Source organism: Capra hircus, chromosome 4 (genome assembly GCF_001704415.2).
Source record: "Capra hircus breed San Clemente chromosome 4, ASM170441v1, whole genome shotgun sequence".
NCBI classification, from domain to species: Eukaryota; Metazoa; Chordata; class Mammalia; order Artiodactyla; family Bovidae; genus Capra; species Capra hircus.
The window spans coordinates 58,895,721-58,909,441 of NC_030811.1; the positions used below are offsets into that span (position 1 = coordinate 58,895,721).

The 13,721-nt window shown below is 41.1% G+C and overlaps 1 protein-coding gene across 4 annotated transcripts in view; it reads left to right on the plus strand.

Moving 5' to 3' along the window:
• Positions 895–13,721, plus strand: part of SEPT7 (septin 7) — a 98,861-nt gene continuing 86,034 nt past the window's right edge. The window contains exons 1-2 of one of the 4 annotated variants that reach the window (XM_018047145.1): positions 895–1,187; positions 1,752–1,753. In XM_018047145.1, the coding sequence (XP_017902634.1) occupies positions 1,127–1,187; positions 1,752–1,753 (63 nt within the window). In that variant the 5' untranslated portion in view covers positions 895–1,126. Of the gene's footprint in view, positions 1,188–1,751; positions 1,754–7,358; positions 7,364–13,721 lie in introns of all 4 variants that reach the window. The other 3 variants (XM_018047143.1, XM_018047147.1, XM_018047146.1) reach the window with 3 other exon arrangements.

Here is a 13,721-nt window from a genome sequence, read left to right on the forward strand (position 1 = left end):
GTTCTGAGCAAAAGGAGGCTACTTTCACTAGAAAATAGCTGGGGAAGGCGCCAACGACTGAGCAACATTCACTGCTAATTAACAGTAGGAGACCACACACTTTAACCCTTATTTTTTAACTGATACCCAACAGTTTCACGTGTGTCCATTCATTTCCTCAACTATGGTGTGAGCACCACGAGGACAAAACCGGGCCCCAACAGGCTGAGCCAATACGAGTGTGATCGTGAAGAGTCCGCAGTGGAAGCTGCAGCAGTGGACCTCTTCGCTGTGCCAGGCCACTGGAAAGTGACAGCGCGAGGGCAATGTCGAGGTAACCACGGCCTAACCTCACTTTTCATTCCGAACGTGAAGGAAACTGAGGAACCGGGGACGGATGGGGGTATAGACACCCGCCTCGAAGTATCTCTCCACTTGCATTCACATTACTGCCAGGCCAGTAAACCTGGAGCCAAGGCATACAGGCGACCCCTACCCAAAGCGTCGCCTCCCAGTCTGGCCTCTTTTAGTGGCACCTCTTTGCCTTACGCCAATTTCGTAAGTAAGCGCAGAGACCAACCCAGAGGCTCCTCCAGCTCCGAAACCTGACGTGAAAACGCGCGGGGCTGCACAAACGGCAGCCATCTTTGATTAGGGCAAAACCACACCCTCGCACCCCACGGGCCACTCCCTCTCAGCGTCCCCAGGCTTTTCACCCACAAACGTAAGGCGTTAACCTTAGCGGCGGTGTTGAAGAAACACGCACAGAAGCCTGACTATCCATGACCCCTGAGGTGCCAGATCCTGCCAATGTTAACATGGCGGCTAAACCCGAGCAGCAAAAGAGCGCTGACGCCAATGAAGTCATGCTCGAAAAACGAGCAAGTCGGCGGGGCAGCGATGAAGTAATCTCGCGAGATCGAAGCCAGCCTCCGCTCGGCCCGGAAGCCTCGTCTGAGGGGGCGGAGGGGCGGAGGGGCGGAGGAGGGAGCGGGAGTCCGGCGAGAACCAGTGGAGGAGTCCGCCCGCTGTTGCCTGCGTAAGCGGAGCAGCGACTCCGGGCGGCTACGCCGCGGAATCGGCGTAGGCGGCTTTGGAGAATCGGCGGGCTGCGCTGCGCCCGGGCTGGTCGCGGAGGGGGGAGGGGATGTCGGTCAGTGCGAGATCCGCTGCTGCTGAGGAGAGGAGCGTCAACAGCAGCACCATGGGTGAGTCTCAGCTTTGGGCCGTCGCGACTCGGGTCGGCGGCTCGGGACGCTGGGGGGCTCTGCGGCCCCCCGATCGGGTGGTGGTGGGGGAAACGCCCTGAGGCGAGGCGCGGCGCTGGGGCGAAAGCAGGTGAGGTGGGGGGCGACGGCGGGCCCGGGGCGCGGCGGTGGCGGCGGACCCGGGGGGAGGGGAGACGGCGGCAGTGACAGTTTGAATTGAATGTGTGGAGAACCGAGGCGGCGGCATTTCCTGTGCCGCGGCGGGCGGGCCCGGGGAGTGGAGAGACGTGAGCCGCGGCGGGCGGGCCCGGGGAGTGGAGAGACGTGAGCCGCGGCCTCCGCCGCCGGACCCCGAGCAGGGTCTCCTTTGCCGGGCCTCCGGCTCCGCGGCCCTGCTTCTTCGCGTCGGCGGCCGCAACTCCCGCGGCGGAGCTCCCCTCGTGGGGGAGTGGGCCTGGCGAGGAGGGTGGGAATGTGTGTGCGCGTCCGGGTGAGGGTGCTGTGTGGGCCGGCCCCGAGAGGGCGGCGGCGGGGAGGGAGGAAGAGGGATGCACCAGGCTGAAGCTGTGGTGCAGGCGGCGGCGGCTGCTGCAGCGGCTCCAGCGACCGTGTCGCCTCCTTGCTCCCCCTCCCCGGCTCTGGGGCTTCCTTTCCCCAGGCGCGGCCCGGGAGGCCGGTGGATGGCGGGCAAAGCTTGAATAAGGAGGATGAGGAGCCTGGTTTGGGCTTAATTTTTAAGAAAAGGGGAAAAGAGAACGTTTAGTAAGGGCGCCCTCCGGAGGAGCCGAAGGGCTGGGAAGGGTCTTTGGAAAAGGGAGGGAGTTGAAGATACGGACTGGCGATGTTTAAGGAAATTAAGTTTTGAAAATATTTAAGTATTTTCATTTCTTCTCTTAAGAAGCCCTTTCATTTCCTTTTCTCCTCCACGTATTGGAAAAAGAACGAGGCCATTTCATTCACATTTTCCACTCCCGAGTTCCATTTCATACTGTGTATATAGTAGGAACTAGCAACTGAAATTTTTCTAACACATTTCCATTTGCTGAGTTACATTTTGAGAGTGCACTGTTTCATATCTGGGTTGTGAGGTCCAGGTGTTTGTTTAGATACTGAATTAGTTTATTCTTGCGACTTTATTGTTCTAGTTCAACTGTGGTTTCTCTTGGTGTTGTTACTTTGATGAAATGGAAGGATATTTTTCTGAGTACCCTTGGTAATCGAAATCAACAGGTAATCTAGAATCTAAAGCATTTTATGTATTTATTAAGGTGATGAGTAAAGTCAATTCCCTACCCTTTATAAAAACTTGTTTATAAGCAAGTTTAGAAGGGAAGTTTTTTGGCATTAGGTGCACAGGTAGAGATGAAGTTTATGAAATCCTGATAGACTGAAGGATACTGCCTTAGCAGTGTATAAACAATTACCAATCTAGTTAATGTTTCTTGTATCTCTTATTCCTCCAAATAGCAGGGGAAGGAGCAGGGAGGAGAGGGGAACGGGGGCAGGAAACAATCTTTCATCCCACCCAGCTGTTCAGTGGGTGGGGCTAGAGGAGATTGGGTTGAGTGGAACTATGAAATAAATGTGGAAGCTCCATAGATGGTTGTATGGTAGCATTGTGTCCTTCTGTGTTCGGACAGCATGACGGAGCCAGGTCTTCTCAATACAGTTATTAAAAATATCACGTGCTCTTAGGCTCACAGAATTGAAGCTCATAACTGAAAAATTCATTGTGTGTTTATGGCGAGTAGATTTTAATTTGCAGAAACTATTACAGTTGTGTAAAGTAAAAGTGTTTGGTTTCTGATTTTGATTTCGAGATATTCGATACATAACTACAGAAAAGGTAATTTATGTATCAGATACATATCAGTTACCGATAGCTTGTTTCAAAACTTTGTTAAATAATTGATTCTTTGGATTTGCATATTTTCCCAAAGAAATAATCTTAAATAACTACATGTCGGGACTTCTGAGCTGTTCTGAGACAAGATAGGACCCCTGAAAGACCTTAGAGCAGTTGTAGAGGGTTAAAAATGACAATTCACGTGGTAAAGAATCCTCCTGAGATAGGGAAGAGGAGGGTTCGATCCCAGGGTCAGGAATATCCCCAGGAGAAGGAAATGGCAATCCACTCCAGTATTCTTGCCTGGGAAATCCCATGGAAAGAGGAGCCTGATGGGCTACAGTCCATGGGGTTGCAAAAGAGTTGGGCATGGATTAGTGACTAAACAGCAACAAAAAATGGTAAGGAGGAAGAGTTAGATTTCCAAGATCTCAATAATAGGGAGTGGTCAGATGAGTAGACCACTTGGTGTGAAGATAGTGGGTTAAGTTGGTTTCAGACGTGTTATAAATTGATGGTATATGTATTCGCTATAGACTCTATTCTTGTATTTGCCAGTAGAGTGTTATTATCTAATTAAATTATCAGCTGAGAGCATGTTTCACATTTTAAGCTAGTAAACTATTAGCTTAAACTATTAGCTTCAGTTGTTGATTAGAAGTAGAAACTTAATTTAACATTTATACATTTTACTAAATTTTGAGACAAAACTTTTATTTTTCTGTACAGAGTTTGGACTCTAAATGACAAGATCTATTGCACAATGAAACTGATGTATAAAAAATGTGTTTTTGAGGAGTAGAATTTTAAGGTAGTGTGATTATAGGTTAGGCTTGCCAGATGAGAGCACACTGTTGAATGTAGACCTACATTTGGTCTCTACAGCAGTGTTTTGCAGACTGTGAGTTGAGACAAGTGGATGTTGAAATCAGTTTTGTGGATTTCTACCAATACTTCACAAAGTAGTAAAGAAATAAAAAATAGCAGTACATTGTAAAAATTTGGAGTGGTAAATTTTGTTGTGTAAGTATTGTATATTGTGTTGAGATATAACTTTTTTGTTTTTAATTGAGAACTGTGATCAAAAAAGTTTGTAAAAACACTTAGGGAGATGTGCAGTATGGATTGGTGAAGTTGAAGATCTTTAAACTTTATGATAGAGGTCTTAGTGTGAGGATGTAAGACTAAATGAAATTGTCTTATTTCTGATTCATTTATTGTGTACTTTATGTAGCTGGTGTGGTTAGAAAGATCTGAGATCTACTTTTCCTTGAGAGGAGGTCATCTCCCACAGTTATATAGAAAGCAGGGTGGGTTGCAAAAGAAGATAGTATTATATCATTAAATGTCTCTGCTCTTGACTTTGAGGAGAAAAAAATGTTTTTGGTCTTGTCCTTTTGCATTATGGAAGATGTGGAGAGCCAGATTTTGAGCATGAGCTTGGGTAAAAGGGACCAAAAAGGCAGCTTGGTTAGCATTCAGCGTTGAAGGCCTTAGATGAGACACACAAAAGGTCCTTGTAATTCATACTTGGTGCAGTGTATCTCTACAGAGATAGGGATTACAGATAGGGATTTGAGTTCAAAGTATTAATAATAACAGAAATATAGTATAAGGACTAAGAAAAAAGACTTTGGTGTCAGACAGACATGCAGTCAAATCCTGGCTTTGCCGCTTACTAGATGTATAAGTCAATGATAGGTTTAGGTTACTGCTGCTCAAACAGTGTTTTTTTATTTTTTTAAATTTCCAATTCACTATTGACTGACAAAATTGTAAAGTACAAGTTATTGCAAGTTATTTTTACTAATGCAGATGAAATTTTAAAAGACAAAAATACAAGCCCCAATTTTTAAAGATCCACTAGACATAAAGTTATTCTGGTATAAAAATTTTCATTTCTGTGTTCTACATTTTTACTTCTCTGGTGTAAACCATTGAGCAATCAGACTGGTTCCTCTATAGATACTTCGAATAGTTCTGGGTTAAACCATGGTGCAGTAACAAATAGACCTAAAAATCTTAGTGGCAGTAGTTTAAAGATGAGGTCATGCCTGTCTTGAAGTTTGTGTATTTTATTTTAAGCAATGTTTTTTAATTTCAGAAGTACTTTGCAGATTGAGGAGAGTACATAAGTATCCTCTGAGGTTGGGAGTAAAGCCTAATCTTGCGTACTTTATTCTGAAGTGTATTTTAGGTATTTATGTGACATTTATTTTAGATATTCCTGTGACATTTGCATTTTATCTGTATTTGTTTGACTTGTATACAAATGAAACTCGCTCAGGCGTGTCCAAATCTTTTGTGACTCCATGGACTGTTTTCCGCCAGGCTCCTCTGTCCATGGGATTCTCCATGCAGGAATACTGGAGTGGGTTGCCATTTTCCTTCTCCAGGGGATCTTCCAAACCCAGAGATTGAACCTGAGTCTCCTGCATTGCAAGCAGACTCGTTACCATCTGAGCCACCAGGGAAGACCCATATACAATATAAAGATAATCCCCCCCTCCTTCTTCCTCACCAGTGTGGGATTAAAAATTGACTTTACTGAAGATTTGTTAATTCTATTGTTTTGTTTACCTCTGGGGCCACAACTAAGTACTTTTGATAGCTTCATTTGAGATGAGGCTCAGATGCAGGCGAGAGTGCAGTTTGGTGTTTTTAATTTGGAAGGAGTGGACTGTCTTGTGCATTGTACAATGTTGACCAGCATCCCTGGCCTCTATTAACTAGATACCAGTAGCAGTTCATCCTCCCAGTGATGACAATGAAAAAAAAATGTCTCCAGACATTGCCAAATGTCACGTGGGAGAGCCAGTTTGAGAACCACCATACTAGGTGATGAAGAACCCTTGAAAGATTATAGCAGATGGAGAAGAAAAAAAGTCTTTGTTAAACATCTGGTTCATAATTCTTCCTCCTAGAACTCCTGCCACTTGGTATTTCTCAAACTTAGAAATCAAAATCACCTAGGCAGCTAGTGCTCATTTCACATGCTAGCAAGGTAATTCTCAAAATCCTTCAAGCTAGTATTCAGCAGTACCTGAATGGAGAAATTCCACATGTACAGGCTGGGTTTAGAAAAGGCAAAGGAACCAGAGATCAAATTGCCAACATTCATTGGGTCTTAGAAAAGCAAGGGAATTCCAGAAAAACATCTGCTTTTGCTTCATTGATTATGCGGAATTCTTTGTGTGGATACTTTAAAATTCTTAAAAGATGGGAATAGCAGACCACCTTACCTGTCTCCCAAGAAACCTATTTGCAGGTTAATAAGCAACAGTTAAAACCAGTTATAGAATGACAGATTAGTTCAAAATTGGGAAATGGGTATGTCAAGTCTGTGTGTTGTCACCCTGCATATTTAACTTGCATGCAGAGTACATTGTGCAAAATGCCTGGCTGGAATCAAGATTGCCAGGAGAAATATCAACAACCTCAGATATGCAGATGATACCCCTCTAATGGCAGAAAGTGAAGAGGAACAAAAGAGCCTCATGATGAAAGTGAAAAAGGAGAGTGAAAACCTGGCTTAAAATTCATAATACAAAAAACTAAGATCATGGCATCTGGTCCCATCACTTCATGGCAAATAAATAGATGGGGGGAAAGTGGAAACAGTGACAGACTTTATTTTCTTGGGCTCCAAAATCATTGTGGGTGGTGACTGCAGCCATGAAATTAAAAGACTCTTGCTCCTTGGAAGAAAAACTATGACAAACCTAGACAGCATATTAAAAAGCAGAGATATCACTTTATTGACAAAGGTCCATATAGTCGAAGTTGTGGTTTTTCTAGTAGTCCTGTGTGGATGTAAGAGTTGAACCATAAGGAAGTCGTCTGTGCACCGAAGAATTGGTGCTTCCAAATTGTGATGCTGGAGAAAACTCTTGCGAGTCCCTTGGATAGAGAGGAGTAGGTATCATTTCTTGAATAGGTAATTTAAAACATGAAATTGAGAGGCCTGTGGGACAGCTAAATGAGCATAGTAGAGTCTCAGTAATGCTAGGAGAGACATCTAGGATGGAAAATAAACATTTTAAGGTTTTTGTAAATTAATTCATTTGTGCTTTGAATTTTTATGTTTAGTAATTGAATGTCTATATTGAAGAAAAGCCATACTCTAGTTTGGTGAATAAATTTTTTTATATTTTTATAAGACTTGGTAGTTTTACTTTGGAGAGCAAACTTGAAGGAAATTAGAATAAAGTGATTTTTGTGAAACTTATGTGTTCTTCACAGCTAGACAGACTGAGGTTAATAATTTCTTAAATAGTACTAAAATGTCTAGTTATTAAAAATTTTTACTGGTACTTTCAAAGCAGTAGCTGTTTCAAACTGCTAGTATTTCTTTATATGAGTGACTTTTTTTATTCTTATATGTTTAAATTGTTCATTCAGATTATAATCAGAGTTCTTCCTTTTTTGAGGAAGCTTTTGGTATATACTGTCAATCAGTTTTCGAAAATACTAGAAATATTTTGAATGAGGTAATTATTTGTGCAAGAGGAGGCAAAATCTTCACAGCAATCTTAGTGCTTTCTGGTTATTCTATTATAATGACTAGGGTACTACCTCATTTGTTACATGTTTTTGGGTCTATACAAGGAAAATTTTTTTCAGTAACTAGTCTTACCTTAAAGCATCAACATTTTAAACCATTTTTAATTTTAAAAAGTTTAGTAGGTATATTTAGTTCTTTGATGATTAAATACATTAACCAAGAGGGGAAAAAAGCCACTAAATTATTAATATTTCAGTCACTGAAGTTTGATTTGTTTTCTTAATTAATACTTTTTTTCATGGTTGTGATTAGTGGTATATTAGTGGTTAGTGGTTCTCAACCCTGGTTTATTAATCTATATATAGGTTATTTTAAGTTTGTATATGGTGTTTCTAATATTGATATTCTAATTGTCTAGCCATTTTATTATTTCAAGATGTTCAGTTTCATTATTTTAGAACTATAAATAGTATGAAAAGAGTTATCCTTAAGCCTCCTCTGCCTTCCCCAATTATTTTCCTAGGGCATTTGTTAGTTTAGTATCTTAAACTTGTTTTTAATTTATATTTTTCATATTATTGGAGAAAGGCATTTGTTATGTATAATCCAGTTAGCTTCTCTACTTTCATAAGAATATACTGAACTTGTTAAAATCACTGTCAGGAATATTTGGTTTTGTGCTATGACTTATATATGGGACTGTTAAATAATGCAATATGAGAGTCATTTTTGTTTTTAAATTATACATAGTTTTTCACATTTTTGTGCTCTTAGGAATGTACCTAACTTCTCCTGTCCTTGAAGTTTGTAGCTGTTCAGCTTGCTGTTAATAATCTTTGTATTTTAGCTGCTCAGTCATTATTTCCTGGTTCATTTCTTTATTGAAGTTCTGCTCTCTGTTAAGTATCAGGTTAGATTTCCATTTTAATTCCCAGCTACATTCTGTTTTTGTTTGTTTTTTTAATTAAAAAAAAAAAAAAAAACAACATGGCAGCCCAGATATGGTGACTAACAGGTCAGGCATGACAGCAAGATGGAAGCAGTGTCAGGTTTGGAGACACAATGCCATAGTTCCCTAGAGGCAGCTCTGAACTTACAGCTTGTATTTCATTTCTGCCTTAGCTAGTGCTTTTGTTGCAGGAAAGGGAACCCCTTCCAGGCCCCAAGAGTGGGCTCTTGTCTAATACTCGGAAATGAATGGTCTGAGGACACACGTGCTGGCAAAGCAAGAGACTTTACTGGAAAAGGGCGCCCAGGTGGAGAGCAGAAGGATAAAGAACCCCAGGAGAACTGCTCTGCTTCCTGGCTGTCAGTCTCAGGTTTTATGGTGATGGAATTAGTTTCCAGATTGTCTTTGGCCAGTCATTCTGACTCAAGAGTCCTTCCTGGTGGCCCTCCCATTGCTCAGCCAAGATGGATGCCAGCGAGAAGTATTCTGGGAACTTAATTCCCAGCTATATTTTGTACAGTGTATTCTGACAGCTGAGTGAAAAGGGTAGACATTTAAGTAGAAGTGATTTTTGTTTTATGGATGTATAAAATAATGTGCAAATAGAAAACAACTAAGGAAACCAAAATACATACTCATTGTATAATTTGCAAAACCAAATTTGCTCTGAGTACAACTTGTAGTTTGTTTTCTGATTGCTGAGAAGGGCAAATTGAGTAAACATGAGAACTTGGCATGAAAGAATGAAATTGTTGCCATTTACTTTTCTAGGGGATCTTCCCTACCCAGGAGTCAAACCTGGGTCTCCTGCATTGCAGGCAGATTCTTTATTAACTGAGCCACTAGGGAAGCCCCAATCTTAGAACTGTAGTCAATCCTGTCATGTTTTGTATTAGAATATAAAGGTTGATCTAATACAGAAAAGTAAGCGTTACTTAACCAGTTCCTTAATTCAGGTGTGAGCCTACAAAATAACTAGAATGACTTATCTGGTAAGTTATTGTTTTTTAGTCTTTAAGTTGTGCCCAACTCTGCAACCTCATGGACTGTGTAGCCCACCAGGCTCCTCTGTCCTCTATCTCCCAGAGTTTGCTCAAATTCATGTCCATTGAGTTGGTGGTGCTGTCTAACCATCTCATCTTCTGCCACCCCTTTCTCCTTTTGCCTTCAATCTTTCCCAGTATCAGGGTCTTTTCCAGAGGTGACTGTTCGCATCAAGTGGCCAAAGTATTGGAGCTTCAGCCTCGGCAACATTCCTTCCGATAGGAACCACTCAGCGATTGATTTCCTTTAGGATTGACTGGTTTGATCTTGCAATCCAGGGAACTCTCAAGAGTCTTCTCCAGCACCACAGTTCAAAAGCATCAGTTCTTTGGTGCTCAGCCTTCTTATTGTCCAACTCTCACATCCATGCATGACTACTGGAAAAATCATAGCTTTGACTGTGTGGACCTTTGTCGGCAAAGTGATGTCTCTGCTTTTTAATACGCTGTCTAGGTTTGTCGTAGCATTCTTTCCAAGGAGCAAGGATCTTAATTTCATGGCTGCATTCACCATCCGCAGTGATTTTGGAGCCCACAAAATCAAATCTGTCCCTGCTTCCACTTTTTCCTATTATATTTGCCATGGAGTGATAGGACCGTATACCATGATCTTAGTTTTTGTTTTTTTTATCTATTTTTAATTGAAAGATAATTGCTTTACAGAATTTTGTTGTTTTCTATCAAACATCAACATGAATCAGCCAGATCTTAGTTTTTTTTAATGTTGAATTTCACAGCAGCGTTTTCATTCTCCTCTTTCACCCTCATCAGGAGACTCTTTAGTTCTTTTTCACTTTCTGCCATTAGAGTGATGTCATCTGTGTACCTGAGGTTGTTGATATTTCTCCCGGCAATTTGGCAAGTAGACCCACCAAAAATACTTGTTTGTGTTTGATCATGGTGCTGTGCTGTTAAAAAGATAATTACACAGATGTTGTTCCTTTTTTTACATTTCTGAAAGTTTGAGATAATCATAGACTTGCTGAAAAGTTGCAGCCTCTGTCCTTTTGAAACTTAAGTATTTGGTGAACGTGGAGGAAGTGCAAAGATAATACCAAAAACATGCATGTACAATGTTGTGAGATAAATAGGCCATCAACATTAGCACTGGCTAGGAACAAGTGAAAAGGGGAAAGTTTGATGCTTGATGGAGACACCTTTTACTTGAAATTATGTTGAAGGGTTTTGGCTAGGGCTTGGAGATTCCAGTGCTTTTTAATTGAAGGACGAGTGGATTCCGTTTAACTAGTGTCACTAGTGGATGCCATTTAACAAATTAGAATCTAACTAGGGTGAATAAAAGACTGTTCTCATTTCATTTAATGAATCTGTAATACAGATTATTGTACTAAAATATTTCATAAAATAATTGACCTATTGTAGAACTTTAAATATCTATTTATAATATAGCCTTCTAAGGTCCTTGTTTAAAAAAAAAACAACTTATTTCCTAGGCCCTACCAGAACATTCTAATTCCCTACTTCTAGGCTTAGGACCTAGGTATTTGTTTTTATCAAGTTTCCCAGATGTTTCTGATTATAGCCAGGTTTGGAAATCATTTAACTGCAAGATAACAGTTCAGAGGCCTTGATAATAGCTGTTGTCTATTGCACAACCACTGTAACAACTGACGTTTATTGTGCTTATTGTATCTGAAGTGCCAAATATTTCAAGTATTTCATATATATCTTATGATAACCTCATGAATACGTTGTCCCAGTCTAAGGCTCAGAAAGGTTATGTAGCTTACCCATCCAGAGTATAGCTCCAAGTTACAGCAGATACTAGATTTCAGATTTCTAGCTATATTTCTACAGTGGTCCACACAAAATCACTGCAGATGGTGATTGCAGCCATGAAATTAAAAGACACTTAGTCCTTGGAAGAAAAGTTATGACCAACCTAGATAGCATATTCAAAAGCAGAGACATTACTTTGCCGACTAAGGTCCGTCTAGTCAAGGCTATGGTTTTTCCTGTGGTCATGTATGGATGTGAAGAAGGCTGAGCGCCGAAGAATTGATGCTTTTGAACTGTGGTGTTGGAGAAGACTCTTGAGAGTCCCTTGGACTGCAAGGAGATCCAACCAGTCCATTCTGAAGGAGATCAACCTGGGATTTCTTTGGAAGGACTGATGCTAAAGCTGAAACTCCAGTACTTTGGCCACCTCATGTGAAGAGTTGACTCATTGGAAAAGACTCTGATGCTGGGAGGGATTGGGGGCAGGAGGAGAAGGGGACAACAGAGGATGAGATGGCTGGATGGCATCACTGACTCGAGGGACGTGGGTCTGAGTGAACTCTGGGAGTTGGTGATGGACAGGGAGGCCTGACATGCTGCGATTCGTGGGGTTGCAAAGAGTCGGACACGACTGAGCGACTGAACTGAACTGAACTGAACACCCTTATCTATGGAGGATACATTACAAGGTCCCCAGTGGATGCTTGAAACCACAGATAGTAATACTGAACCCTGTCTGTACTGTTTTTTTCTATACATACATACATACTTAGGATAAAGTTAAACTTATAAATGAGACACAGTAAGAAATGGACAACAATAGCTAATAATAAAGCAGAACAATTGTAACAATATACTGTAATAAAGGTGGTTATAAAAATGTGGTCTCTCTCTCAAGTTCAACTCTGCCAGAAATGTGGCAGTGGCTTCTTCATTGGCAGACTCAGCCTCTCCAACAATTTTTACATTTTTCAGTTGAAATCTATTCTTGAGTCTATGTAACCATTTCATATTGGAGTAAATGGCTTGGTGTCGTTTTAGGGGATCCCTTGCTTGCTAAAGTTGTCATACAGGCTGCATGCTTTCTGGTGTGACCTGTTGCCATCATTTGTAACATGTTTTATGTTCATGTCTTCCACCCATAGATTTAATGCCTTTTCCATCCTGACTTTTCCATTTATCTTGCACTATGACTTTTCCTTTTCCATTTATCAGGCACTGTTGCTGTAACTTTGCAGTTTGAAGTGTATCAGCAAACGTAGCATAAATTTTTTTTCCTCTTTTTCAATTTCATGGATAGAAGATTCCTTTTAAGGTACAATTTCTTTTTCCTTATTAAATCAAGACCTTCACTTTTCATTTATGGGAAGTACTTTATAGCTTCTCTTTCATACATGCAAATTGCCAGAATTCCAACTCTTGTTTTTTGGGGCCTTTATTAAGTAAAATTATGAAGTGAGGGTTACTTGAACACAGGCATTGCAATATCATAATGGGTGATCTGGTTATGCTGAGAAGGCTAAGTGACCAATGGGCAGGATATACAGAACAGAGGGATGAGTCACATCATAGGCTGGACAGAGCAGGACAGCACAGGAAGGTGTGAGATGTCATCATGCTATTCAGAACAACACGCAATTTAAAACTGATGAATTGCTTATTTCTGGAATTTTCCATTTAATATTTTCAGACCACAGTTAACAGCTGGTAGCTGAAACCTTGGAAAGCAAAACTTGACGTGAAGGGGGACTCTTATTGATGTACGATTATCTTATATATTTTTTAATTAAAAACTTGGGTAGTCATTTTAGGGTCTCTTTGCTTGGCTTTTTCCTTCTATTTAGATCAAATCATGTTTTGTATTCTTTCTTTGCTTATGCTGTTCTTACCTATCTTGAAGTCACATCCATCCATTAACGAAGGCCCACCTCAAAACTACTCATTCTGGGAAGCTTTTCCCATCTTTGATCCTTTCCCTAACTTAAACTCCTTGAAGACTACTCTCCTAGTAGGTAACAGCATTGTCAATCTGTAAAAATATATTTTCAGTTACTGTTTATGCTAATATTACAAATATTGTGGGGGGCGTAGTTAGTTGCAGTATTGTGATGAGTAGCATGCTTTTCTGAGCCCTTTACTGATCTCTGGCATTACTATGTATTGTACTGCTCTTGAGTAGAATGGTGTGTGTGTGTGTGTGTGTTTGTGTGTGTGTGTGTGTGTGTGTGTGTGTGTGTGTGTGTGTGGTTAGCAGAAACACAAGAGAACAAATCCATACATTTATTTGTTTGCTTTTCAATGAGTTTAAATCCTCAAAGGGTACAGCATCACAGAGTCTGTGTCCAGCGGCCTTAGCAAGAAGGCTGCTTCGGAATTTGGCACAAACCATGCCACTGTTTACCTGAGCATGAGATGTCTTTCCCCAGATTACTCTGGTTTTGTTAGGTTTGCT